The 25802-nt window shown below is 52.1% G+C and overlaps 11 protein-coding genes across 11 annotated transcripts; 5 read left to right on the top strand and 6 right to left on the bottom strand.

Annotated features, from left to right (window-relative positions):
• Positions 1 to 1270: 1270 nt before the first annotated feature.
• On the top strand, positions 1271 to 2978 carry PG997_014585 (uncharacterized protein; the record flags this gene model as incomplete). The annotated part of the gene is made up of 4 exons (XM_066818899.1): positions 1271 to 1528; positions 1693 to 1849; positions 1939 to 2023; positions 2093 to 2978. 4 exons carry the CDS (start codon positions 1271 to 1273, stop codon positions 2976 to 2978), a joined length of 1386 nt encoding a protein of 461 aa, XP_066661087.1.
• A 1097-nt stretch (positions 2979 to 4075) lies between these two features.
• On the bottom strand, positions 4076 to 4711 carry PG997_014584 (uncharacterized protein; the record flags this gene model as incomplete). The annotated part of the gene is made up of 1 exon (XM_066818898.1): positions 4076 to 4711. The coding sequence occupies one exon, from the start codon at positions 4709 to 4711 to the stop codon at positions 4076 to 4078; it is 636 nt and encodes a 211-aa protein (XP_066661086.1).
• Positions 4712 to 6216: 1505 nt separating this feature from the next.
• PG997_014583 (uncharacterized protein) lies at positions 6217 to 7114 on the bottom strand (the record flags this gene model as incomplete). The annotated part of the gene is made up of 2 exons (XM_066818897.1): positions 6217 to 7063; positions 7089 to 7114. 2 exons carry the CDS (start codon positions 7112 to 7114, stop codon positions 6217 to 6219), a joined length of 873 nt encoding a protein of 290 aa, XP_066661085.1.
• Positions 7115 to 10859: 3745 nt separating this feature from the next.
• PG997_014582 (uncharacterized protein) lies at positions 10860 to 11584 on the bottom strand (the record flags this gene model as incomplete). The annotated part of the gene is made up of 2 exons (XM_066818896.1): positions 10860 to 11337; positions 11427 to 11584. The coding sequence occupies 2 exons, from the start codon at positions 11582 to 11584 to the stop codon at positions 10860 to 10862; spliced, it is 636 nt and encodes a 211-aa protein (XP_066661084.1).
• Positions 11585 to 12436: 852 nt separating this feature from the next.
• On the top strand, positions 12437 to 12955 carry PG997_014581 (uncharacterized protein; the record flags this gene model as incomplete). Its single annotated transcript, XM_066818895.1, has 1 exon — positions 12437 to 12955. One exon carries the CDS (start codon positions 12437 to 12439, stop codon positions 12953 to 12955), a length of 519 nt encoding a protein of 172 aa, XP_066661083.1.
• Positions 12956 to 13808: 853 nt separating this feature from the next.
• Positions 13809 to 14512, bottom strand: PG997_014580 (uncharacterized protein; the record flags this gene model as incomplete). Its single annotated transcript, XM_066818894.1, has 2 exons — positions 13809 to 14399; positions 14507 to 14512. 2 exons carry the CDS (start codon positions 14510 to 14512, stop codon positions 13809 to 13811), a joined length of 597 nt encoding a protein of 198 aa, XP_066661082.1.
• A 1487-nt stretch (positions 14513 to 15999) lies between these two features.
• Positions 16000 to 16737, bottom strand: PG997_014579 (uncharacterized protein; the record flags this gene model as incomplete). The annotated part of the gene is made up of 1 exon (XM_066818893.1): positions 16000 to 16737. One exon carries the CDS (start codon positions 16735 to 16737, stop codon positions 16000 to 16002), a length of 738 nt encoding a protein of 245 aa, XP_066661081.1.
• A 1761-nt stretch (positions 16738 to 18498) lies between these two features.
• On the bottom strand, positions 18499 to 21564 carry PG997_014578 (uncharacterized protein; the record flags this gene model as incomplete). The annotated part of the gene is made up of 4 exons (XM_066818892.1): positions 18499 to 19703; positions 19794 to 20625; positions 20869 to 21269; positions 21486 to 21564. The coding sequence occupies 4 exons, from the start codon at positions 21562 to 21564 to the stop codon at positions 18499 to 18501; spliced, it is 2517 nt and encodes an 838-aa protein (XP_066661080.1).
• A 271-nt stretch (positions 21565 to 21835) lies between these two features.
• On the top strand, positions 21836 to 23029 carry PG997_014577 (uncharacterized protein; the record flags this gene model as incomplete). The annotated part of the gene is made up of 2 exons (XM_066818891.1): positions 21836 to 22495; positions 22724 to 23029. The coding sequence occupies 2 exons, from the start codon at positions 21836 to 21838 to the stop codon at positions 23027 to 23029; spliced, it is 966 nt and encodes a 321-aa protein (XP_066661079.1).
• Positions 23030 to 24228: 1199 nt separating this feature from the next.
• PG997_014576 (uncharacterized protein) lies at positions 24229 to 25335 on the top strand (the record flags this gene model as incomplete). Its single annotated transcript, XM_066818890.1, has 3 exons — positions 24229 to 24334; positions 24423 to 24845; positions 24911 to 25335. 3 exons carry the CDS (start codon positions 24229 to 24231, stop codon positions 25333 to 25335), a joined length of 954 nt encoding a protein of 317 aa, XP_066661078.1.
• Positions 25336 to 25376: 41 nt separating this feature from the next.
• PG997_014575 (esterase) lies at positions 25377 to 25658 on the top strand (the record flags this gene model as incomplete). Its single annotated transcript, XM_066818889.1, has 1 exon — positions 25377 to 25658. One exon carries the CDS (start codon positions 25377 to 25379, stop codon positions 25656 to 25658), a length of 282 nt encoding a protein of 93 aa, XP_066661077.1.
• Between the last annotated feature and the right edge of the window lie 144 nt (positions 25659 to 25802).

Below are 25802 nucleotides of genomic sequence, written 5' to 3'. Positions count from 1 at the left end.
GAGTAAATCTAAGCCAAAGGTTAGTTACGGTTACCTGTAAGGTTACTTGATCAGTATGAATAAAGACGAAGTATTGACGGAGTCCTCGAGTGTGGTGGTTTGAGGAGAGAAGAGAAGAAAGTGAAGCTCTCGAGGGAACGAGGAGGACTATTTTATTCCTTGCAGCCGTTCTGAACAATATCTTTCATCGTCCTGGCCAAAGGCAGATGTTGTGCCAGAGAATAGATGTTGTGTGGGACACAAGTTCTTTGTCACAGCAATGCATCTCAAAGAGACTGCTAGTTCCTGTTCTCGTTGTTAATATTCTATTGGGGTCCTAACGACGTCGATGTAGACTAGATATAAATGTGATTACTCTCCTTCTGTTACTATGAGCTTGTCAGTTGGCACATTATACTGTGAGTGTGCCTTGTGGCGGCTGGTGTTGGACATTAAATAGGGGTAGCTCCTGAATCGTTTATGGCCACCCCTCCCCGTCTCCCCATACAACAGGGAGCTGGCTCATACATAATTTTTTCAGTTCGTTCTCTGTACCCAACTATCTTTTAGTTCTTGGATTTATTTCTACCTCGATTTCTAAAACATTAGTTTGTGTTCAATATCCCAGCCTTCTATGAGGGTCCAAGTGTGTTGAACTGAACTCGAGGCATGGCCATTGACAGTACACTTGATGAAAAATGGCCAAGTGCATGGTGCAGGAACGAACCTGTCGTACGTTTCAGAGTGATGGACGGCGAGTGGTTGCAGTAGAAAATGCAGCTAGAGGATCGAGTGCATTTGAGCCATCCAAATTTGGGATGCAATTGCGGTAACTGGGCCAATTAATGGCATTCTGCCAAGAGACGATGGCGCTATCCCGATGCACGCCTCGTATGCCCGTTGAAGGCCAAAGCGGGCTGGTCTGGTTTAATACGGTTGACGTTGCTTTCCTTTGCCGTTTTTGGGTAGGCCAAGCTTTTTGATTAGGTATACTAACCCATTACCGTTCTGTACGTCATTGTCGACCGTTCCCCCTAACATTTATACGTCACGCTACGCTTTGGCAATCAAAAGGGGGACCAATGGCGTCCACACAATATCCCGCGCACTTGTTTTCTTGGCGGTATATATATATGTGTGTGTATACTTTATTGTAAATGATCTCCGAGCTCGGGTCGCACAGAAGTGTCTTGGACGCTATTCCAGAGCTCATATCTTCCGGGGAAGTTGTAGCCACACCAGTTTTCCCTTTTGCTCATTCCTGCATGTTCACAAAAGCCATAAGGTCGCCATGTTGTCATCTTTCATCTATATCATTACCGTCTCGTTTCTCGCATCGGCCCTTGCGGCGACGACGACCCCGATTGCAACATCGCTTCGCGTCAAGACCACCAGCGGACTGATTGGCGGCCACCTAGCGCCGAACCGGACGTCCGTCGCAGAGTTCCTCGGCATCAAGTACGCAGCAGCCCCGATTGGCGAGCTACGATTCGAACCGCCCAACAGGTTCGCAGCGCCGCCGGGGACGTTCTACGAGGCTTCCGAATGGGTGAGTGACTGAGTGCGCATCATGGCATTCCAGCATGGTTGAATGACACTAACTCGAACCCCATACACAGTCACCGTACGTTGCTGTGATACTATATTATCACCACTTGCATGCATACTAACAATGGGCTGGACGGGAATTTCAGCGACTGCCCCTCTAACAAGCCGCCCGTGTCCAAGTTCCCAAACTTCACCGAACCGTCGGGTCTGCGGGTCTGGAAGAATTTCGCCGCCCAGAACGACAACCCCCTCATCCGAGGACTGTCTAGCTCTCAACATCTGGACCAAGAACCCGGGCACCTCGGCCAAGAAGCCGGTCCTGGTCTGGTTTCATGGGGGACGTATGCTGCCAAGCCACTTGACCCCTGTCCTGGTCGGTCGGACCCCTGCTGATGAACGGGTTCTCCACAGGCTTTACTATTCCCGGTCCGCATAGTCCGTTCTTTAACGGGCAGTATCTAGCGGATGCTGAGGACGTGGTCGTGGTCACGGTCAAGTCAGTTATATCATGATAACCCCCTATTTCCCCCGGCTTCCATGCTTACCCCGCTGACGCTCAACTCAGTTACCGACTCGGCATCTTCGGTTTCTCCGGCGCCCCAGGCTTGATGCAGAATGTAGCCCTCCTGGACCAGCGCTCGGCCGTGGAATGGGTCCGAGACAACATAGAGGGCTTCGGAGGCGATCCTTCCCGCATCACCATCTTCGGACAAAGCGCCGGCGGCGCCTCGGTCGACTACTACTCCTTCGCCTGGACCAAAGACCCCATCGTCGCCGGCCTAATCCCCCAGTCCGGCACCTCCCTCAGCTTCCTCCCTAACACTAAGGAATACGCCGAAAGCCTCTGGTACAACGTCACCCAAACCCTCGGCTGCGGCGGCCCTTCCGACGACCCCAAGGAGATCCTCAGCTGCATCCGCACCGCCGACGTCACCACCATCCTGGCCGCCGCCGCCAAAGTCCCAGCCCTCCCGACCCAGGCCCTCGCTCAGGCGACCTTCCACCCCACCATCGACAACGCGACCGTCTTCGCCGACTACGAGGCGCGCGCGGCCGCGGGCCGCTTCGCGCGGATCCCGCTGCTGGTCGGCAACAACGACTTCGAGGCCGGGTGGTACAAGCTGTCGGCCTGGGCGGCGCGGATTAACCTGACCGAGGCGCAGTGGGACCTGTACGACGAGCGCGCGTTCACGTGCCCCAGCGCGTATACGGCCGGGTATCGCGTGCGGCACGGGGTGCCGACGTGGCGGTACCGGTACTTCGGGGACTGGGACAATCTTCGGTTGTACAACGGCTCCCGCGGGGCTGGGCCCCCGGGGCAGTGGCGCGTACCACGGGTCCGAGATCGAGATGGTCTTCGGGACGGCTCGGGACGTGTCCGGTTTGGAGAGCAGTTGCGAGGAAGACGCCACGTCACAGTACATGATGGGGGCCTGGGCCGCGTTTGCTAGGGATCCGACGCGAGGCTTGACTACATACGGATGGCCCTTATATGACCCAACCGGTAAGCAGTTCGTTCCCAGACCCTATTTGATCTTGACCACGGGAAGATTCTTGCTCACTATCACTATATCATGTATCTATAGGTGACACTCTAGTTCGACTGGGCTACCAAAACAGTCCTGAGCCGAGTTTCGTGGTGCCGAGCACGTACGACAGCCATTGTCCGGCCAAAAACGACCCGCTGCCAGGACGGGGCGCCTTTTGAGACATGACACAAGTCAAAGTGCGGTGATAAGATGTGACCTCATGGGATATGGGGACATCTGCCACGCCTCGTATTGAAAAGGGTCACGGATAGACTGTCGTGATCTCTTTTACTTCCGGTTGGACCTGTCATCGGCTCTGCAAAGATACTTTGGCAAGACGTAGTGTTCAGCATGCAGACGAAGTATGTATTTATTTATGTCTCTAACTTCATGAATTGGGTTCGCACTATGTCAGACGAACTAGGAGCGAGAAGAGCCACAGGGTGCACGAAGAGGATTGGACCAATGTCTTGTGGGTCTATCATCCATTATTCATTGACTCCCTAATATCGAAGTGAATTTCCCTGCAAAGACAACGCGATTTCGGCTTGAACGGGCCGATTGGCAGGGCCTTCTACCCTATGCCTGTCATTCAGTCGGAACGACCACCAACGAACGCTATCATTGCTGCGATCTGGGTGTTTCTCAACTGTTCGTTTCTGTAGCTCTTGTTGACTTGCGTTTTTGAGACCCTCATTTCTTTGGCGAAAAGAAGACCGATTCCTAGATGCAGACTGGTCGGAAAGCGAAGTAGATATCTAGAAGACCTCTGGTAAATGACATACGAGTAGTGCCTTATACATTGAGACCCTCCGAGTCATCTTCTGGCTCATCCGAGTTGGGCCCCTTGTACTCAGAGAAGTTGGTGAATCGGGAACGCCCGGGGTAGCATTTCAGGAGACTTCCCATGGACGCATTGACAATACGATTCATCGCGCTCCAAGTGAGAAGTTCAAAGTCCAGGAACAAGTCACAGCCTGAAAGCGATCCAGGAAACTTGGCTAGAACGTCATCTTGGTCTACAAAGAAAAAACCTCATCGATCAGTGACTCTGGAATGCGATTTCGGGTTCGGGGCCATGCGTAAACCGAGGTGTATCCCGATAGGTTGGTCCAGTGGACAGTCATAACCCGTTCAATGGAACCGGTTTGCTCTTCGCTCAGTCTGCCAGTGATCGGGTATTGAATCCAGTAAGCGTGGTCATCATCGTCCACCCAGTCCATCGGTGGATTGATCCTGAGATGTGTATCATCCAATGTGACAAAGATATCATGCACGAGATTGATGTAGACCTCGCCCTTGTAGACCACGCCACGAGCCTCTCCATTTGGGTCTTGAGGGCCCTCACATGCGTTTGGACAGAGAATGGCGGCAAAAGTCTCGTAGACGTGAAGAGAAACGTTGTAGATACTGCGGGCAGCTTTGCGGCTCTCTCTGTTGACCAGGAAGATGGCGCTAGGTTTCATGCGGTCGCTGACGTGAATCGATTTTGTCAAGAATTCTGCTCCAACGTCTTCCCTGGTCAACGGTCGATATTGAGAGTCCCCTAAGACCAGGTGCCGATCTTTGTAGGCCTCAAGAGCAGCCTCTTGCCAAATAAGGCGTCGAACCTCAGGTGGCATTCGGGCAAATTGAGGGAAGTCCGTGGTCGTCATGTTGATGAGGTTGTGATTTCTGTTGCACCAACTGTGGTCGGGTTGGACTTGCAATTTCTTCGGGCGTGAATGAAGCAGCGGTCGTTTACACAAATGAAACCTGTCGTGTAGAGATGGGCCCCGAAATATGGTATGGAAGAATGGCTGGATTGGGTGAGTTCTCGTTGTAGGTGAAAGGAAGATGTGGCTAGAATTATGGGTTGGCCCAAGACCGATTGCGCGTTATGCTCAGGTTGGGAAATTTCTGTAGGTTGCTCCTGCCCACCTGTGCCGCCGCGTTCCCGAGGCTATGAAGACGCACCTTCAAGTTTCATGGGCAATGTTCAAGGTCGCATGCTCAGGGCCAGTGGTTCTCAATGTTCTGGGAAAGTCCGAGAAACATATGGTTATTCCACTCTCCACAGAAAGAGTCCCAACGGTGTTTGCCGCTGGTTCGTTTACGAGAAGCCACCCAACGATGCATCCATTGGCCTACATAAGCGGCTTATTTGGTGGACTAGCTGTGAGTCAATATTGTCGGTAAACCATTGCATACGATATATCAAATAAATTGCCACGTTAGATCACGTAGATTGCGGTTTCATCACTTGAGATGCTGGAGTTGAGAATATGTGAACATTTAGTCGACGCCAAATCGGATGGCTTTTCTTACGTTTGCTAATTCTCTCTGCATATTCGTCCACACCCGATCGTACACTTAGCTTTGAGAAAATGCCGATGCGAGTGCAGTGCAACAACCCCATACTACACATATCAGCGAACGGGGCCAAGAAGAGCACCCAGAAACTGTCACTATAGGATTAGATACTTCTCATCCAGCCTATTTTCAGCAGCTGTCACCGTTTCAGCCCACCATATCTTTTTGGTACTTCTGTCCTGAAGGGTCGGTTGTAGGGGTTAGTTAGTCACTCCAACTATGTCGGATGAAGTTGTCTTGACGAGGCCTTGAGAACGATCTACACCACGGTAGCTTCACAATAATAAATTGGAGGTGATATGCACATCACGACTGAGGAGGTCAGAAGGTATGTTTTGGGTGTCAAGAGGCACTACGGGAATTAGATAATAGTGACTATACTATCTTCTTTATCTTTGATCAGTGGAATTTCCTCTCCAGAGCCTAAATAAAAACAACCCACTCTTTCAAACGTGGGATTCTCAAAACCTCGCCGCTTTTGGAGGATCAGTCCCCTCACGGTGTAGCCATTTGCCCCGCAGGTAACTTCCCCGATTAATAAGCAAAACAATTCCTTTCTGGGAGTGTCTTCGCCGAAGTCATACCTGGTTTTAACACCCAACTTCTTTTCTAGTACCAATAAAGGTGCAGCAACTTTTAGATAGCCGCCCGAAACAGTCCCCAGTGGATCCTTCCCACTTGGAAAGCACTTCGCTTCGATGATCCTGGCATAGACCTTTTTGAGTTCATTGTCGTTATCCGTAAACCCTTCGGAATTATCGTACGGGCTACAGACTCGGTCAAGGGAAATCCAAGACCAAGATGGCCCTCAGTACGGAACAGCTCGAGAAGCTCTTGTGCCTCCTCCATACCATAGGAGGCCCAGTGGCAAGTCTGTATGCCAAAGACCTGCGAGGTATACCCCGGCGCCGCTATGCTGGAAATGCTGGGCTATCCCTGATAGACAAGGCAGAATATCTTCAGGCTTTGTGATGCTCCGACACGTGACTTGGTTTACCAATGTATACCACGTTTTGAACTTTGCAGGAAACGAACAGTTCATCAAACTGCGAAGGGAGAGTGGCGGGTTGAATGGACGCCCCACCCGATCGATTTGCATGCATGCGCAGGAAATGATCGACTTGCACTCCCAAACCATCTCCTTTGAGGCGAAATGTACCATCTTTGACGCCAAGATTTGCTCTTGTAGGGTCCAAGCTCTGCGAGATAATGGTTCGGAGCTCAGTGGGTGAGTACCAAGGTAATCGTTGTTGCGGTTATGCTCTGATCGCGCGTATATGATGCTTTTGTTGTTTTCGATGGTAGCTATTGGCCATCCAGCTCCATTATAACCGCCTTCTCCGACATCGAGAAACCCTCCATGTGAGTTGGGTGACATATCTGCGCCGAGGACAAGATATGCATATTGGTATATCGCCGCCATTTTCCCTGACTCGGTTTCCCAATCGTCTTTGCTGTCTTGGATAATGCATAAAGCATCTATCCACAGATAGTCCAAGCCAAGCCCTCTTGTCACGATGACTGCGTGCTGAAATGATAGGGGAAGGTCGGAATAATGGAATCCGTTCTTCCGCGCCGCGATGTTCTTAGTGGTCGTTTTTGTTTCGATCCCGCCCCCCAACAGTGGCTGAGCGCGGTATAGCGCCCTCGCTGGCCTGAAACTACCTCAATAAGTCGTACCTTCTCCAAATCCTTATCGCCAACATACAGAACACGAGTAGGCAGCGCTACATCGATATTTGGCAGGCAGGTGGGTGGTTCTTATGGCATGTTCCAAGCCATCTAGTAAGCACAGGGACATAGCTGCTTGCTCGATAGCCGACCTCGCGGCCCACACCTATGAAGGGACTGAAGGACTTGGGATGGCTGAGTCGGGTTGTGTAGAGAAAGACATTAGAATTGCAGTCGGTCGTTGCGTCCCTTAGCCTCATTCGCCCACTTCTCCGCTCTTTGTGTATATTGATGACCGGTCCACGAAACTGGAAAGACACATCCAAAGACACATTGGGTTTCAACTTTCTCTACCTCAGCTCTTCGCGTACTGTGGATATAACTGGGTAGCGAAGGTTGCAAACACAGCAACCCGACTCAGTACTCTGGACCAGATCTGGGAATGAAGCAGTCGTTACACCCCATCCCTGGCACACGTCGCATGGTGGGATGGATTCTGAATCGAGACGGACGGTAGATTCTCCATAACTGGGCGAGATAGTAGTATCGAAAACATGAATTGTCTATGTTCACTCAAAAGTTGTTTAAAAAGTATAAATGGTCGGGGGAGGGTGCGGACTGCTGTTAGGCAGCAATGCCTCGGCCTAAGCTACTGACTCTTTAGGTATTGTTTTAACTAAGGACTACTATAGGCTGGCTAAATATAGAAGGGGTTTAAGCCCTCTAATCACACTTGAATATTGTAGCAGCGGTAGGGAGGCAAGCTGACATAATCTTTGCTACTTGCGCGCGAGGGGTCTCGGTCAAAAATAGACAACTTGGGTGGGCCTTGATTTTGCGGAGTATCGTCTGCTCGAACTCGATTTCGTGTTTTCGAGGATTTCGCACCGCTTGGTCTCGCCCCCTTGGAAGGGACTTGGTTTGTTTGGAGGCATGTCGATTGGCTGCTTCCGTTTATGCGATCGCGCCATGGGTGGCCATCATGAGGGAGCAAGCTGTTGAAAGCAAGACACAAGGCGTGAGTTCGAATGCTCTAGGGGCGACTTACGTGATTGGCAAGGTGGCTAGAGTCATTACGCGCCGAGTTATCGTCCCCCTGTAGACCATCCCTCGTGTTCGCCACTCGGGTGCGCTTTGAGCCACCTTGTAAGGAAGCACTGCCCTCTACGCTCCTCTTCAGCGCTTGCTTTGTGGGCGGCAATAGTCTCCCTCTTGCCAGACTAGAGACCGTTCAGGTGGGTGACAAAATCAGCCTACCGCAACTGCGCCAAAACAGAAGTACCCCTTAGAATTCGCCTTTATTTCAACGAGCTATTTAACAGGAATAAGGCAACGGGAAAAAATATAAAAATAGCCGTATTAGTCTCCTTTAGGAGGAATACTTGCCAATACTTTTGTTCTTTTTTTCCGATCTCGATATGGTCGTACTATGCTGCGTCGAAGTTGGTGCTTTAGTTTTGCGGTAGCCTGATTTTTGTCACCCACCTCCTGTTGTCTTGGATGTGGGCCGCTGTTTTAGTTTTGGGACCAAATTGTGGCCCATATCGGGAGCCGTGATTGTAAATTCCGACTTCGTCACAATTTCCGCCGTTGGCAGATCGAAATCGGACCTGGCATCCTCCTATGGTAACGGTACCAAAGAAAGGGCGACTCTCGGTCCACTGGTATGTTGCCATGGCTGTCCAGCTCCGTATCCGCGCTGAACTCGATTGCGCGCTGAGATGGCGGGCCTGCCGGTGTTTGTGGCTCCGAGCGGACCGAGGGCGGCGACGGAAGAAGGGGATCGACGATAGGCAGACCATAATGCTCGCTATACGAATATTTAATATATATAAGTGGTACCAATAGGGGGCACGGCTACGCGATACCTAATTAGGACGAGGGGCTAAACCCTGGAGGTGCGACAACGCTTTCTCGACTACTATTTCATAGCAATAGTCTCACTGTCGTGTCTCTATACATGCTAGTAGGTCATGATGTCTTTAGCCACGCTCACCATGCCAACCCTTGAGTTGACCACTGCCTGCGAAAACCTAGCAACTACACTTCCACCCTCATCCAAGTAAGTCCTTCTTCCGACGCTTCCGGATCTAGCCCTTGAACAGAGTGGGGCCGGGCATCTCGTAGCTCGTGATAGTCCGGTAAGGGTTAAACAGGATGCCCGGGTGATCAGCCTTGTAGAGCGCCGTGCCCAACGTGCCGGAAGGCTTGGCGCTGCCCGACCCGGTGATCTGGATGTTGAAGCACTGTGGGTAGTTCTGGGCCCCGTTGGCGGACCCGGCGGCGTGCAGCGCGATGATCTCGTGGCGGAAGACGTAGTTGCCGGGCGCGATGCTGGCGGGGATCTTGCTCGTCCAGGTGTTGTTGTTGGCGATCAGGTCCTCGGACGCCCAGCGCTGGGTGGAGTAGTCGATGCCCGCGGCGTCGATCTTGACCCACGCCAGCTTGGTCGGGTCGGCTTTACTGCAGTCGCCGTTGCAGGGCGCGAGGTAGCTGAGGATGGGCCCCTGCGCGTGCGGCCACGGCTGCTTGTTGGCCGCCTCCCAGTAGAAGGACATGGAGCCGCCCGCGGAGACGGTCTTGGTCAGCTTGCCGGGCGCGGCGTTCTTGTGGCAGTTGATGGCCGCGGTGCCGTACTCGTTGGGCGCGACGAAGCCGATGTCGAGGTTCTCGGCGTACCAGGCCGCAATGTCCGGCACGGAACCGCCGTTCTTCTTGGCGTAGTAGTAGTCGAGCAGGAAGCCCTGCTCGTGCTGGCCGTTGATCCAGAAGTCGGTCACCAGGCCGTGGCCCATAGCCACGCTAGCGAGCGCGCCGAGGAGGGATACGGAGCTCTTCATCCTGAGTCTTGTGCTTTGGAATCCGGTTTATGTTTCTGGGTAGCGCTGCATTCGAGGGTTGGCAGAACTCTCTCAAAATGTGTGAGTGTCCAGCAGTTATAGGTTGTCTCAAGATGTTGGTCAGCCATGCCTTGATCGCGATGCCAAGGTGGCATAGGCTCTGATAGGCGGAAGTTCATATTGAGATTAGTGGGAACTCACGATGCAGGTGGGTTGGAAGCTTACAATTTTGGTGATTTCCACTAATGGGGGTATTCCATTGGCGAGAACCGTGGTGCTGGCGTTGTCGTTTGCATTGCCGGATTAGGCCAGCCGGCGCGGCAACCGCCGAGGCCGGAAGATTGTTTTCGAACCTCAATACAGACAAGCCTACTGCTGCTCACAGTGGAGCCCGTCATCTCTCTGTTTAGCTGATGCCGTGCCCTTGTGGCTCCCGAGAAGTATCATTTTATATGTTGTGGCATGGCGTCAGTATTCTGGAAAAGACTTTGCGGCCAAGTGTGATTAGAGGAATGCCGGATTATAGCGAGCAAGTAATCTTGCATGTCAAGTTTCAAAATTCACGGATTCGGTTCCATTACCATGGGTTCCATGAAAAGTAGGAAGCCAACACGATGAGACAGTTGGACATGAGCCCAGTCGGTTTGAGCCCTGGCAACTCCACGACGGTACGGATCCAACTTCCTCCTTTCGTTGCAAAAGCCCCTATTCCAGAGAAAAAAGACCTGAGGAGTGTTGGATTGATGCAACTACGTAGTGGGGTACATTAGCCATATGCTCTAGCCCACGTAAACGAGTGAAGAGTAATACCAGTATACACATGGGACACCGCGGCACCAAGGAACACGCTGATCGAGCTTCGGGTCTTTGGTCATGATTCTATCGCTGTCGATACACGTTTGAGGGGTTGTCTCTTAGCATACATGGCGTGTCCCACATCTTAAAGGAGCTTTTCACATTCTACATGACCTTCCTTAGCAGCCACCTCCTTGGGTGTCAGCCCGCTATCATTCTTGATATTACTGGATGCCCCCTGTTTGAGCAACCACTCGACCGTCTCCGTCTGACCATTCCCCGCCGCACCATGTAAAGGGGTTCCAAAGTCTGTCTGCTCTCGAGCATTATCGTATACGTTATCGTTATTCGGAACTGCGTTGATCAAAGAAGGACCATCCACCTTACGATGAAGGTGCTCCAGCACGTCCACCCGCCCCGTGCGAGCGGCTATCAGCATCACGCTGCGGCCCTTCACCTTGGCACCGTGGTCCACAAGCGCTGTGAAGATGCCCAGCTGCGCATTGACGATGGCTGCGAGCTCGATGGCCGAGTGCGTGTCCCCGCGCAGGTTGCGGTTCGGGTCGGCGCCATGGTCGAGGAGATACTTCACCAGCGGCAGTTTGTTGGCGCCTACAGCCAAACTGTGTATTAGGTGGTTTAACGGATGAGAACAACTGAGATACCCGGGGGTAGAAGTAAGAAAATGGTCAGAAGAAATGGGTTTACCTACGATAGTGCATCTCCCGAATAACCAAGATAGCTGTTGATGTCCCAATTCTTCTCGAGGAGTTTCTCGAAGGCGCTCGTGTCCCAGTTTGATTGCTCATTACAGGCAGTACTGGCAGCAGTGACTTCATCATTTGCGACTTTAGATGGAGCCATGGCCATTTTCAGCTCTGCACTTGTATGGGTTTCGAGATTTTTGTGTCGCGTCGGCTTCTTGAAGGAGGCTGTGATGGAAAGATTTTGTTTGTTTTATCTGCTGTTTATTTCCCAATCTTTATAGGTTCTCGTTAAGCCAACATATGGTAATTGCATATGGGTCTCACTTCATTAAGTAAATACACCTACTTATGTAACTGTCCATAATCGATTTGTTGGATAGGTAGCCTGGTTCTGTGTCAACAAAAAAGAAGGTCAGCCGGGTCCTGTACGCGCAGGGTGTCTTACTCTGACGCCCCTATAATCAAAATATCATTCTGTTTGTCATCTTAGGCTCACGAGCTGACCCAACTACTAAAGACTCCATCAATCCGACTTCAATTACTGAGACATCCATGCCATAGCGTAATGCTTTACCGCTCTTTCATGTAGGACTAGGTCAGCAAGTTCTCACCATGGTTCAAATAGTGCCTTTGGAGAGCAACATGTTGTACCTGGTCACTAGCTAATAATGGCAAGCATAGTCCGAATGTCTCTGCTCATGATGTCTTTTAATATATTGAGCACTATGAAATCGGGCTGGAATGATCCCCACGCCAAGTTCATCGTGATCCCTCCTCGAAGGTGGATGATGTGGTATTGTTTCTAGGCATGCTTCTGACAATTATCTCCTTGAGAGCTGTAGGAGCTACGAAGAGCATACACCCAAATCCCAACTTGATATATAAAGGTTATCAAGATCTCCATGTTGTTTACAAGAAATATTGTAGTCATCGGGTTCATTTCATAGTATCAAACACCTCGACGCCATAACACCGTATCATAGTGCCCAAAGCTCATTGCAACCCCCTTTTCGAAATGTATTTCCTACAGTCACTCTTCAAGACTGCCTTGCTGGCATCACTGGCCTTTACTACCCTCGCCAGCCCCATAAACAAAGGGCTCGCCGAGATCGAGGTCCGCGACACTCCTCCGCTTCCTACCGTCGATGAGTGCAAGGACCAATTAAAGGACGGAGATACTCTGTTCTACTCCGGGCCAAGTGGTTACGCGTCCAAGGCCCGACAGGCTATCAAGTCACGCGACTACCTCGAGGGATACGAAATCCTGGCGCAGAAGTGGAAGGACTCCAACTGGCAGAATCAGTGGCAGAACGACGAGCAGGCCAGCAAGGACTTCTTCAATATCTGCTCCCAAGCCCTTGCTGAGAAGGCCGAGGGAACCGCCTACGTAATGCTACCCTCGGATACCGAGGGCACGGATTTCCATCCCAACACGGTGTGGACTGACTTCGAGTGGCCACATATTCCCGACGGAGTCAAGGTTATTCGAATCAATCCAGACGACGCTGACGACCAGGAAACTATCAAAGAATGATGTACTCTTCAGGGTTATCTGTATAGAGCACTTGGCTGAGCCGTTGGATCGGATTGGGGGTTACAAGGGACAAGGGGTGCCTGGGGTCTGGGGTTTACGCCTAAAGGTTGAATACGTTAAGGGACATTCGTTCATGACATTTTCTCGACCCCTCGTATTTCACATTGTTTCGTCCTTGCGGGTTTCAATTCTACTCAACTTGCTTGGCTTTGGATCGAAGTCAAGTAAAGAAGCAGCACAAAACATTCATTTCAACTATATATCGATTTGACTTGATGTTTATCTTAAATCATTTCAACGTCAATGCCATTGTATCCAATCTTGGATCAGTACAGTGAGCTGGCGTCCTGCTTGAGGTACCACACAGCACGTACTGTGGCTAAGATCTCCTACTTCTTTGATTGTTGGTGAGTGTTACTTCAGTGAACTGGCTAGATCTCGGGGGGATCCTTTGCTGTCGCCCGGGACTTTGGAGTATGCTGAACATAGTAGCTTTCACTTATAAAACCCTACTCTCAAGGCCTCCCAGGTCGTTTCAAGAGCGGAGAAAGCTCTCTGGGAGACAGGGACACCGGATTTTCTATATAACGTGATTGTCCTAGGGCTATAGATAAGAGGTAAACGTATTATAATTTAGCATCTTGTAAAATGAAATGCTATATTCCTGGGGCGATGGAATTCATCTATCACTGGAGATCCGGATTAAGCTGCTCGACTTTAAGAAAAGAAAATACATGTATACCGATCAGATTCACTATAGGGGTCAATAAGCACCGGTGGAATGAACGATCATATGATGTCTACTGAAATCTATGGATATTATGTGTTCGTTTGAGCAAGTAAAACCCTGGCTCTAACCCCTCATACTTTTACTGGCGTCCCTGCGTCGTGTGAACAGCTTGTCTACTTTGGGCGGATCGGGAAGCCCGCAAGAAGCACCATGTGTTTGCTGGCAGGACGTCTCCGCGACTTTTGCGTAACTCGGGATGCCGCTTCTACTAGTGTCGTGCATACTGGCACATATTCGGGTTCGATCTCGCCCAAGCGCTGGGAAGTCTGTATCCTGAAACTCGAGTGCTGGTTCTTCTTGCTGCTTGCAGTGCCTTTCGATGCCTTCGCTCGGCGATCGGCACACGACGACCAGCAATCCTTCGTTCTCGAAGTCGTCCACGAAATTCCGCGAGTTCCTCAAGCGCCTGATCCTCCTCTTCCTCGACTCGTACAGCTTAGGTGGCAGCTCCCGATGCTTCCAGAAGGCTTGGGCCTCGAGCGGGCGGTTACGGAGATTCGCGTACTCTGGGTGCGCATCCAGAACGGCCACCGAGAGGACGACGAGATCGCCCGTGTCCCAGGCACGGGATACCACTTGGTAGCCGCGGGAGCACTTCTGGAGGATCTCTTCGATGATGCGTTCGTAAGACAGGCCACGCTCATTCGTGGCTGACTGCCTTAGGAATGGGCATGGCGAGTCCATGCATTGGGCTTGACATAAACGCTGCGTCGATAAATGATGTTAGTGGTTGGATAAACCCAAGGCCATCCTCTTCTCACCTCCATCATGTATGATGCATGCATTGATTGAAGTGCCCCTCATCGAATCTGTATGGTATGAAAATGGGTGCTGCAAGTAGAGTCCGGTGTTAGGTGTGTTACGAGAAAAGCTACGGGAAGAATGAATCGCTGGAACAGAGAAGAAGCAATTGGCAACTGCAAAGCTCAAAGAACTGGATAGTCCATCTAACCAAGACCATCCAAAGAACCGTACTGTCACGATTTATATATACTTTCCAGTTTTCAATTGACTAACACCCGCCTTTATTCACCGAGGCGTGAGGGCAGCATATGTGATCTTGCCGGTTTCGGTTGAAGTGTAAGCTGGTCCAATCTGGTGTGCAATTGCGACAGTCGAAATGGGCTTCAAAATTCGGTAAGTTTTGGGGTCCCCAACTCTCGAGGGCGGCATCCTTCCCGGGCTGCTGTCTAACTAAACCACAGGGGGCAGAATCGCAAATGGTGGGGCGACAAGGGCAATAAGCCAGCCCTACAAGGCCTACTCCGCAACCGCAGTGTGTCAGACTCCCCTACGCAGTCAGCAAAGGTCTTGTAAGCTGCATAACAAAGCCTTCATTTTTCGTCATTAATACCATTTTTATACATGTGATCTGCACAAGAATCACATTAGTGTGGTTCAACTTTGTAGTAATGATGTGTTGGCTGTAGTAGGGCAGCATTTGCTGCAATCAATTGAGGTTGGACTGCAAATAGGTGTTCGGGTTCTGTATGTAGCAGGTTGGTCCTCAAATCGCCATAAGGCTTCTTCACTTGTCCTGCTCCCCTCATTGCCTACTGACTTTTTATCTGTGCCAATGCTGCCTCGTTTCTGCTGTTACTTCGAGGAACAGATTACAAGATCTAATTGTCGTATTGGCTTAAGTACCACAATCATGTTGCATTTGAAAAAGTAATTGGAAGAGGGAAAGGTGTATCGGTATTGTTTAGAGTCGTCCAGTTGGTTGCGGGGCAGAAATGCCACAGTCAGCTTTTACCCCTCCCCTCCATCAAAGCAAATCTCAGTGTTCCCCCTGTAATCCTCTTCGCTATGTTCAGTGCATAGACGGTACAGGAAGAATTCTAGGGACTTACAAGCATGAGGGGAAATGGAATGAAAGGAATTATCTATTCGTGTGCAACAATCGTCTTCCTTCTAACGCCTAGTAACGACTGTCCTATTTAACCTCCAATGAAAAAATGAATGATGGGAAAGGGTCATCGAGACCTATTCGGCGGTCGCCCAACCGGCCTGTTTACAGAGTCGCATATGCCAAGATGATTGAGAAGTCCATCCAAGTCGACAAAGGCGGCGCTACCACATTTGCACTTGAATGAGTCCCAAAGGTCCTCCCGACCCCCGCAGTGCGAGTGCGAACGCGAGCGTCTGCTGCCGAGATGTCGCTGGTAGTTGCTCTTGGTGGGGGTCTGGTAGCTGCATTTGCAAATGTACAGCGCGGTGTTTTCATCGGCGTGCTGGCTTTCCGTGTGTCGCCTCAGTCCCCGTGGCCGGTCGAATGACCAGACACAAAGGTCGCATTTGTATTTGTAGGGCGGATCTGGGGGGCTTTCGCGGGCGCCTCGCTCTGGAGCCGCTGCTGCTCGGCTCCTGGGCGGAATTGGGGGAGAGTGTGGTCAGGCAGTCCAGGTCCAGCGTTCCCCCCACCACCGCCGCCACCCAAATTCGACGACGAGCCATGGTAGACCGAGGAATCGAGTGAGTGCGGATCGTAGAAGCTGTCCTGTCCGCTCGTAACGGGGATCCCCAGAAATGCTCGGTAGACGTCTCGCGATCGATCTACGGGAAGGGATTGGCCTAGGCCAGCACCCAGAGTAAAGCCTGGCAATGTCTCGAAGCCAATGTGGCTGGCGGCAGTAGAGGATTCGCCTGCTAGAGGGTCTGGGTCTGGGAGAGCATCGTTAAGCAGAAAGCTGGGGTCGCCGCCGAAATTAGAGCCAATGCCGGCCAGACAGGGGTCGCCGGCCGAATAAGTAAATGCCGACCCCTCATCGATGTCCCCCAAAGCCTGCTGTGGGGGTTGGTGGCTGCATACACTGCTGCTGTAGCCGTAGCCGTCGTAGCTGTAGAAGTCCGAGCCGTTGTAGGCTGGCGGCTCGTTGTTTGCTGAAGAATACTCGGGGTACTGGAGGAATTGCTGTGTCGCGTTTTGGTCGTAGGCAAAGCCACGCTGGGCTGGGAGCTTCTTGGAGCTGCGCGACCCGGTGGAAGCCATATCAGAGGCCTATCTCAGGCCATTCACCGGCCTGCCGAAAGGGCAAACCAATGAACCAGAACTCTGCAAATCCGGGTCAGCATGCATTTTCGCCATGGACACGATGCTACTGCAACTCAACATACATTAATACTCGAGTGGGTAAAAAAGCTTTGGATCTGCTTTCGAAATGCACAAAATACCCCTCCGCGTCTTCACAGAGGTTCATACCATGAGAGTTTTTTGACCAGAGTAATCCGGGGAAGTGTTAGGGGGCCTGTGAAGGACTATGTGGTGATGAAGCCCATTTCGTGCCATGCCTGCGCCTTCTCTTGAAGTCAGTTTGGGTTGACGTGCGAACGCACACTGTAAGTCAACAGATCAGGCCTATCACGAAGCAGCGATTATGCCGGAATACGAAGGACGCAGTCGACCACATCGTCGAGATTCCTTCAGGATTTCTTAAATATATAAACATACGAGCAGCTCATGGTCTATGTAGGTTCCGTTTCAAGCTGTCTGCTGTCTGCCATCTGCTGTAACGCTGTCTATGTGAAGTAGAGTATTCTGCATAACACATGCGGAGGCGCCGCGTCTATATCCCAGAGCCTGATCGGGGTGTGCGGAAGCGGTGTACGAAACTCGCCACTGTCATCAATATTTACCCCGGATGAACGATCGAGAGCATGGGGATAACCCACCAACAAACCCTTTCGACGGGGACAGGCACAATGTCTGATGAATGGAACGCGCAAGGAACGCGAAACGCAAATTTGGACCATGGCCCGACGACGACGGGGGAATATGTTAGAGAGGCTGTGTGGCGATTGAGCGCCGTGTCTTCAACCCTTGGCTTGCTTCGTTGTTAGAATGGCATTGGTCGCGTGTCCCCGACTTGTCCTGCAGTCGAACCGGCGAGGAACCCACAATGAAGGGCCCAGCAGCGGATTGTATATTACCGGGCCAATGGTATCGTCATGGCGTCAGCATAATGGTCTTCAAGCCCACTAGGCTGGTCGCCTGAATAACGGTGGGCGACCAAGCCTCACTTGGTGAACGGCCTTGTGGCCCGACGAAAGAGGACGGACTCTATCTTCATGTTGTATTGGACCTCCAGCCTGCATTTTGTGCTGCAGCGTGTTAGCGATGATCTTGCAACATGTCTCTGTCACACGTACGATGCTGACGCGTAGAACGGCTAATGCAGCTCCCTCGTTATGGAATAGTGAAGCGCTGGGCTATCCAGTTGATTAGGGGAGAGCGAGAATGTGTCTGGTGGAAGGAGCTGCAGTTTTGCTTACACGGGCCCGGATGGAATCCCGAACAGACGGGGGAGACCATGCGGGACTGAGCTGGCATGTCCACAAAGTGGCTGTGTAAGCACCGATACACCGAAAAAAGCAACTTCCGACATCAACTCGAATTGCAGAGAGAGCCAATGCTATCTATCATCGGGTAGCGTGGTTCAAAACTGAGAAAGTCCCAAAAACCAAGTCTGGCTAGACTCGGGGCTGCGGGGTTTACCATTGCCCAATAATTCAATTGCTGGCCCCGAAAGGGGTGATGGCGGGGTGGCTTTGGCGCATTGGCCCACTACGATCTACAAGGCCTGAAATAGAATCTCAGTACCACGAATATGCACACCACACCCCTTCTTGCCATGAAGCGGTTAAGTGAAGTTCAGCATGCCAATTATTCTAACATACTAGCAATATCGTGAATTGAACACGGGAGGAGTAGAGGAAAAGGCGTATCAAGCGTTCCCTGGCGTTTCAGTCCTTTTTACGCGATCGCCCAGGCTTCTCCCTTGACCAAATCACAAACATCAAGGTGTTCTTTTATGTCGGCCAAGTCGCTAAATCCTGCGCGACCACATCTGCAAGTAAAAGAGTCTTGAATGTCATCGCGACCCTTGCAGTTATCACCTCTGCTACTAAGGTGTCGCCGATAGTTGCTCTTGACGGCAGTCTGATGGTTGCATTTACAAGTGTAGAATGCAGTGCTGTGTTGAGTTTCTTCATGCCGCCTGAGCCCTTTGGGCTGGTCGAAGGACCAGACACAGTCAGGGTGGGTGCATGAGTACTTCTTTACCACGTCTGGGGGCTGTCGCGGGCGCCTCGCTCTTGAACTGCCGCTGCTGTTTTCTTGGGTCATGGAGTCGGGAGATAGCGTGGTCAGATAATCCTGACCCAGAAAACCCCCAGCGTTACCCAAATTCAACGACGACCCTTGATAGTAAAACGAATCAGACGAGTGCGGATGATAGCCCTCCTGTCCGGTCTCGTCTGGAATACCTAGAAACGATCGGTAGACCTCTCGAGATCGATCTGAGGGGAAGGGTTGGTCAGAGCCATCACCAGGAGCCAATCCGAAGGGACTGCCCGCGATGGGCCCGAATTCTGTAATCGGGGGATCATCACTGTACACGGAGCTAGGACCCCTGCTGTACGCAATGCTAGGGGCACTGCTGTACACAGTTCCAGGAGCACTGTTGAAGTTGGAACGAACCCCCAAAAAATTTGAGCCACCGGCAGAGGTTGCAGAGAAGGCAGACGCTGCATCGTCGTCTGGGGTGCAATGCAAGGGTTGCTGGCCAACGTTGATGTAGTCGTCATTAAAGTCATAGCCGCCGTAGCCCCAGCTGTCGAGAACCTGTGGCTCATTGTTCTCTGGAAAGTAGTCTGGATCATGACGTGAGGTATTCAATTCGTTCCGCCCGAAGGCAGAACCGCTCTGCCCCATCGTGGTTGAGGTCCCGAAGAGCCCTGGGACTTCGTCAGCCGTAGCGAAAGAATTTCCTCTGACCCATGGGGTTGCAAGGCGGACGGGTGCGGCGGTATTGCTGAAAGAAGCATTGATCTGGTCAATTACGTGCGCTAAGGGAACCACGTAGGCGTGGCCAAGAGTGTTGATTGCAACAACATGACCGTATATCTTGTTGGTTATCCTATCAACCACCAGTGAGCCGCTCTCACCAGCTTCAATGGCTACGAAACCAAACATTAGTTATTGCCGCGCGCTGGATAAGGTGAATCCCACTTTGGTAAGGTGGGATGATCTTGGCATGTGTCACTCACTGTCTCTGTTGTCAAGGATTACTGTCCAGACCTCACAGGACTCTTGGCCCAGGAGTTTCGATGGGATAAAGCTAGGCGTGGTTATGATTTGGCCATGTTTGATGCCTCGGCGAGATAGCATATGGACTGGCGCCAGATGATTGGAAGGACAGTTTTCGAATGTATCGAGGGATGAAGCATCCCCTCTGTTGTGTCCTCGGGCTCGGGGAAAAAAGACATTAATGGAATAAGGGGGCATCTCTACTTGTGTCGATTGAGGTCGTGTCAAAGCCCAGTCAAGATGCGGTGATTGAGTGCTGAGTGAGATAGGAGGTTCTATCAGCTCCCATAGCTCATTGCGGTCGCTTTGGTTCAGTAGTGATTCTCTGGAGGTACTGAAAGACGGACCTGCGGCTTGGCCTGGCTTCGCATAGGCGGTCGCTCCAGTTGTTGATATATTATCGAGTTGTATCGTATCTTTCGCATCTGGGTCTTTTTCTGATTTCATATGGTCGGATGCTCCAGCTGCTGGTATATCATCAAGTTGCATTCCATCCTCCGCATCCGAGTCAACTTCATACTCGTCATCATCATCCCACAGTGTGTTTGGGCTGCCGTGATGGGCTTGTGTGTGGTAGAAACAACTGTTGGTGTCGTTGGTGTTGGCTGAACGATCGAACTCCTCGGGGGAGTACGATGATTCAGGTGTTTGACGAGCAAATAGGTGGTTGACCGTCATAAAGGCTAGTGACGAGTATTCCGGTCCTAAGTCAAAGGCAACTCCCAGGGGTTGCGCAGGCGCCGCCCAATTGAATGGTTGCACCGCATATGGTGCCGTTTTCGTCGAAGGATGCTTCGAGTTGTTCATCCGAGGCTGGATATACCAACAGGGGAACATTGTCGACTAGGTAGTAAACCAGTTGCAACTTCGGTTTGGGGTAGATTCACTTGTAGATTCTCTTTTCCGGAGGCCACTCAAAAAGGCCCTAGCCGATGAAGAGATCGAATTCTGTTCCTGGCTGAGAAGTAGTGGCTTCTCGGCAATGCCTCGAAACTGGCACTGCAGTCTTTTCAGATCTTCCTTGCGGCAAGTTACCACGATGGTGGGTCGCGCGTTCTCAGGACACGTCCCAACCATACGGAAGTCGTAGACTGGGCGGTGCTCCAGGTCCAGCCGCAACTTCTCGACCAGTCTCTCGAGCTGGCTCTTAACGTATTTGAAACGACTGTGCAACTCCTTTTTCGACCACGGGCTCAGCTCAACAGAGACCTTGGGGTAGATAAAGTTGCCACTTTTGCTCTTGGGCACTGGAATGGTGTAATCCCATAGGGTTTCCGACATGCTAGTGGCCGGTGTACTTGCAGAAGCGTTCGAGTTCGTCTGTGATGAGAAAGGACCTCGGGTCTGGTCGCTGACGCCATCGCTGCCGTTTTCGCCGTCGCTGTCGCCGTCGCTGTCGCAGTCGTCATCGCCTCCCTTCTGGCGCTGGGCCTGGCCTTGGGTTTGGCATCAACATCGGCGGAATCAATCAATCTTGATGCATTAAAAGCGATAGCAGCTGCGTTGCTCATGACCGAGGTCCTGCTCGAGCCTGGGTAAATTGACAGACCGATGGATGAGAGGAGACGACCTCCGTTTGGCGCTTATGGTAGGTGCTGGACAAGAAGGTTTCGAGATTGAACCAGAAATTCCCCAGTTCCTCGAGTACCTACATTGCTTTGAAGAGAGCGTCCTCCGGGCCGCCGCTGACTGCATACTGGCCTGCATACTGGCCTGCATACTGGCCTGCATATTGCCACTGACAACGAATTACCCCGCTTTGGAGGCATTGCTGTTGAACGGCCGACTCAGCCTCCGTATTGGGCCTCCATCTTGTAGATTGTGCTGAGAACAGAAGCAGGGAAGGTAGGGGGTGGTTCAGCTTCGGGTAGAGTACCTAAGGAAGCCGGGGTTCAAGTGCATACAGAACTGCACAACATGTCGATTCCTGTTCTGATAGACCTTCGTTTTCACTTGGATACTTGCGAAAGATACTGTTTAATCAAGCTTCTTGAGATGCAACATGAGCAGCCAGCCATCACATCGGGCCCGGATTGCTGTCGAGCTTCTTGGTACTAACCACCGGTCTTTCAAGTCCTATTTCAAAGTCTACGACACCTTGTTAGCTTACAGTGATGATGCCTATATCCTTCAGATTGAAAATCCCAGCTCGAAGAACCCAAGCCCCCTTACACACGAAGACATCCTCGTGGCTACCCACGTCCTCCGCGATGACCCCACACTGACACTAGATAAAGCTTGCGATGTTCTCGAAAAGGCCTTGGTTCCTCGATATTATCTGAGGCAGCAGCTCAAAAAAGCTATTCTCGTATCTGTCCGGGTCATGTTCATGCTCGGTTGTGAGGGTTCCTGGAAGCCGAACGAGCGATTCGTCGACTACATCTTCAAGTGCTTCCCGAAGGCTTTGAGTGTGCCCAGTGCTACAAAGAGAGCCCTGGAAAGCAAGAAGTCACTCAAGGCCTGGAAGCTCAAGAGCAAATGCCATTTATCCTTCCAGGGCACCAACAACATCGCCGACCACTTGCATTTGGATCTCTCACATCCCGACGGTCCGACCCTCTTCATTTTCCATCACACGTCCTTTCTGAACGCACACCTGGACCGTCTAAATGAGCTTGGCTTCGCCAAAGAGGAAGACTTGCTCTTCTATTTAAAGAGGCATGTCGTCATTCTATCACTTATACCAATTATGACTATATAAATTTCGGTTATTTCCTTCTAGATTTCCAGTTCAGCCAGTGACGTTTTCAAGATGCTCAACTCTAACCCTAGTTCCCAGGGGTTGCCTCCCGCCCTACCTCCTTGCCGAAACACTCCATTCTATACAAGACATCCTTTTCCAATTTGACGACCACAAGTCGCGCTACGTCCTTGAGCGACTAGTTGCCAGAGGCTTCGACGACGACTGTCTCACCCTGAAGGCTACAAGATCTTCGACGACCCGCAAAGTCTCGAGTATATATACTGGGCCGATCGGCTTGCGGCGCTGCACGCGTTCGTGCTCGAGCGCCCTCCGCGCAACGGTTTTGAACGCTGGATCAAGTGGCAGACGTCCGAGAGCAACGCCTTCGCCATCGCCCTCCTTGCTTTGCTCATATCCATCATCGTCGGCGTCCTGTCCCTTGTGCTAGCGAGTATCCAGACTTGGATTGCTTATAAGGCCTGGGTGGAGCCTGTACAAGTGGGCGATGGATGACAGTGATGCTATAGTGGCTGTCCTCCCTCCACTGGAACTGGTGTAATGGTTTCATCACCAGAAAAGCCACTGGTCCATTTCTTTCGGCTTCCTTTTAACTCAATACTGCCTACTTTCCTTTTCGATCGCTGATATAGGGGGGCCATTAGCTATATATTGTGCATAGATAAAACATCTGTGTTCGGGTCGCGTTGTAGACCTAGAGTTACCTGACGTTAAAAGAATGGTACAGCAGACAGATCCGCTACCCATTGTCCAAGTACCTAGAGCAGAGCTAAGCCCGTCGCAACTCCACTGCCCAAGCTGACAAGCAGGGGTATCGTGACCTTGATACTTTATCTTGACAACGGGTGAAAATAATTACTATGACTGGATTGAATGGAGCTGGATCATACATACATAAGTGTAATGCGCAGATATCTGTCTCATTATTTCCTAAGTCATTAGTAGCAACCCGTTTTGGCCAGGAACTGACCAAGTCGATGTCGTGGTGCAAATCATTAGAAGCTGCTCATCATTCCCTGAAGAGGGGCACTGGGGCACTTGTGCAGGTTGCCCTGCAGCCCTGAGCCAGCAGCTTAGGTAGTACTTGAGGTGCCGAAGGCATTTCAGTTCATTCATAGCTCGGGGCTTCTAGGCTACTTCAGAATTCAGTCGGCGAACGATAAGACTAATAACGTTATTGCGTCCGAGGGCGTTGGGTAGGTCGTTGCAACCTAATGTCATAAGTTCAAGTTGCCTTATCTGTCTGGTGCAAACCATGCTGGGCACCCATCCCATACCTCGTCAGCCTGGCTAAGTACATACCTCCTAGGATGTCAGCCTAATCGGTCTGCCAGTTTCTAAGCCTCACTTGGAAGACAAGCCTGGGACCACGACTTGCTCAGTCGGGCTGGTGTCGTGTAGGTAGAGAAGAGGGCGCCCAAGGTTTCTTGGACTCGCATCATGTTCTGCCACGTATGATGATGATGATGATGATGTACAGAGCTGTTGTGCATCCCGCTGAGTGTAATTACAGAGCGCTAAGCTGTCCAATGGACCAAGGAAATGAATACTGCAGGTGATTGCAAGGAGCTGTCGGATCAAGTAACAGGGGCCGCCGAAAAGGCGGGGCTGCTGAATGATAGGTCGCTAAGCCGGAATAGCAACTTTCGGCACGTATCAATTCCAGGTTCAGGCTGTCGATATTTCAGTGCACCATGGAGAAACTCGATGGGATCTTGGAATCGTATACGGCTTCTTCCGATGAGCTATTGGCAAATGGCAAGCTGCTAGGCGCCGGTTTCATAGTCGTGGACAGGAATGGTACGTACCTGCCCATGTTATGTCCCACAATCTTCCTGCCTTTTCACGTCAGCGCCCTCACTTTCCCATTGCCGACAACCATGAACAGGCATCATTTACGAGGGCGCCTCGGGTCGCCTCGCCTTCGCGCCCGGCTCAGCGCCCTTCACCACCCGCTCCCTCGTCTGGCTCGCGTCCATGACGAAGCTGCTCACGGCCGTCGCGGCGCTGCAGCTCGTGGACCGGGGCCTGCTGACCATGGACCAAGACCTGCGATCACTGGAGCCCGAGCTCGCAGCCATGGAGATCTTGCGCGGGTTTGACGACGACGGGCACGCAGGGGAAGGAAAGCCCATTCTCGAGCCCAACACACGACCCATCACCCTGCACCACCTACTCGCCCACACGCTCGGCCTGGCCATGGACCTACCCGTTCCGGACCTGATGCGCTGGAGCCGCTCCGTCGGCCGCACCGCCGTCAACCTCGACTGGACCCGGGAGGGCATGACGACGCCGCTCTCGCTCGCGCCGGGTGAGGGGTGGATGTACGGCATGGCGTACGACTGGGCGGGCTCAGTACTGGAAACCCTGACCAAGCAGTCGCTGGGGAGTGGATGCAGCGCCACATCTTCGCGCCGCTGGGCATGGAGCGGACCGGGTTCTGGCCAGAGCGGATCTTGAGCAACAGAACCAGCAGCGACGGAAAAGAACGGGAGAAAGAAGACCGACTGCTCGAGTTCGCGTTCAGCGCCGAAGACGGCATCACAGGCGCCCGGCCGTACCCCGACGCCGAGCTGCGGCCGGGCACGAGCATTCTGCGCACGGAGCACGAGATGGAATCGGGCGGGGCCGGTCTGTTCTCCACGCCGCACGACTACGGCCTCTTCCTCTCCAGCCTGCTTCGGTCATCCTCCTCCTCATCTTCCTCCTTCAACCACCAGGACCAAGAACCCCTCCTGAAACCCCAGACCCTGACGCAACTCCTAACCCCCAGCTCACACCGCCCCAACGAGCCCAGCTGACGAGCACCGTATCCGCGTTCCACACCGGCTTCGCGCCCGAGATGCCCCTGGACGGGAGTGTACGGCTCGACCACGGCCTGGGCGGCGTCATCAACCTGGACGACCTGCCGGGGAAGCGGCGCGCCGGCAGCATGACGTGGAGCGGCATGAGCAACGGGCGGTGGTGGGTGGACCCGGCGACGGGCATCGCGGCCGCCATGTTCACAATGGTCCTCCCGCACGGCAACGACGTCGTGAACCGCATGTGGGACGAGCTCGAGCGGGCCGTTTACGGCGATCTGCTGCCGGGGCTGATGAAGCAAGGGAAAGAGCAAACCGTGTAGTGTTTATAGTGAGGAGAAGGACGGATGTCGTTAGATGTCACACGTGCAGAGAAAAACAAACCAAAAGATCGGTTGAGCACGGACCGGTCGATCGACTCTGAAAGCAAACGGCTGCGTGGGACTTTTGTCTATTAATACCACATG

Source organism: Apiospora hydei (assembly GCF_038363865.1).
Source record: "Apiospora hydei strain CBS 114990 chromosome Unknown utg000010l_segment0_segment0, whole genome shotgun sequence".
NCBI classification, from domain to species: domain Eukaryota; kingdom Fungi; phylum Ascomycota; class Sordariomycetes; order Amphisphaeriales; family Apiosporaceae; genus Apiospora; species Apiospora hydei.
This window is presented reverse-complemented; position numbering and strand designations above follow the sequence as displayed.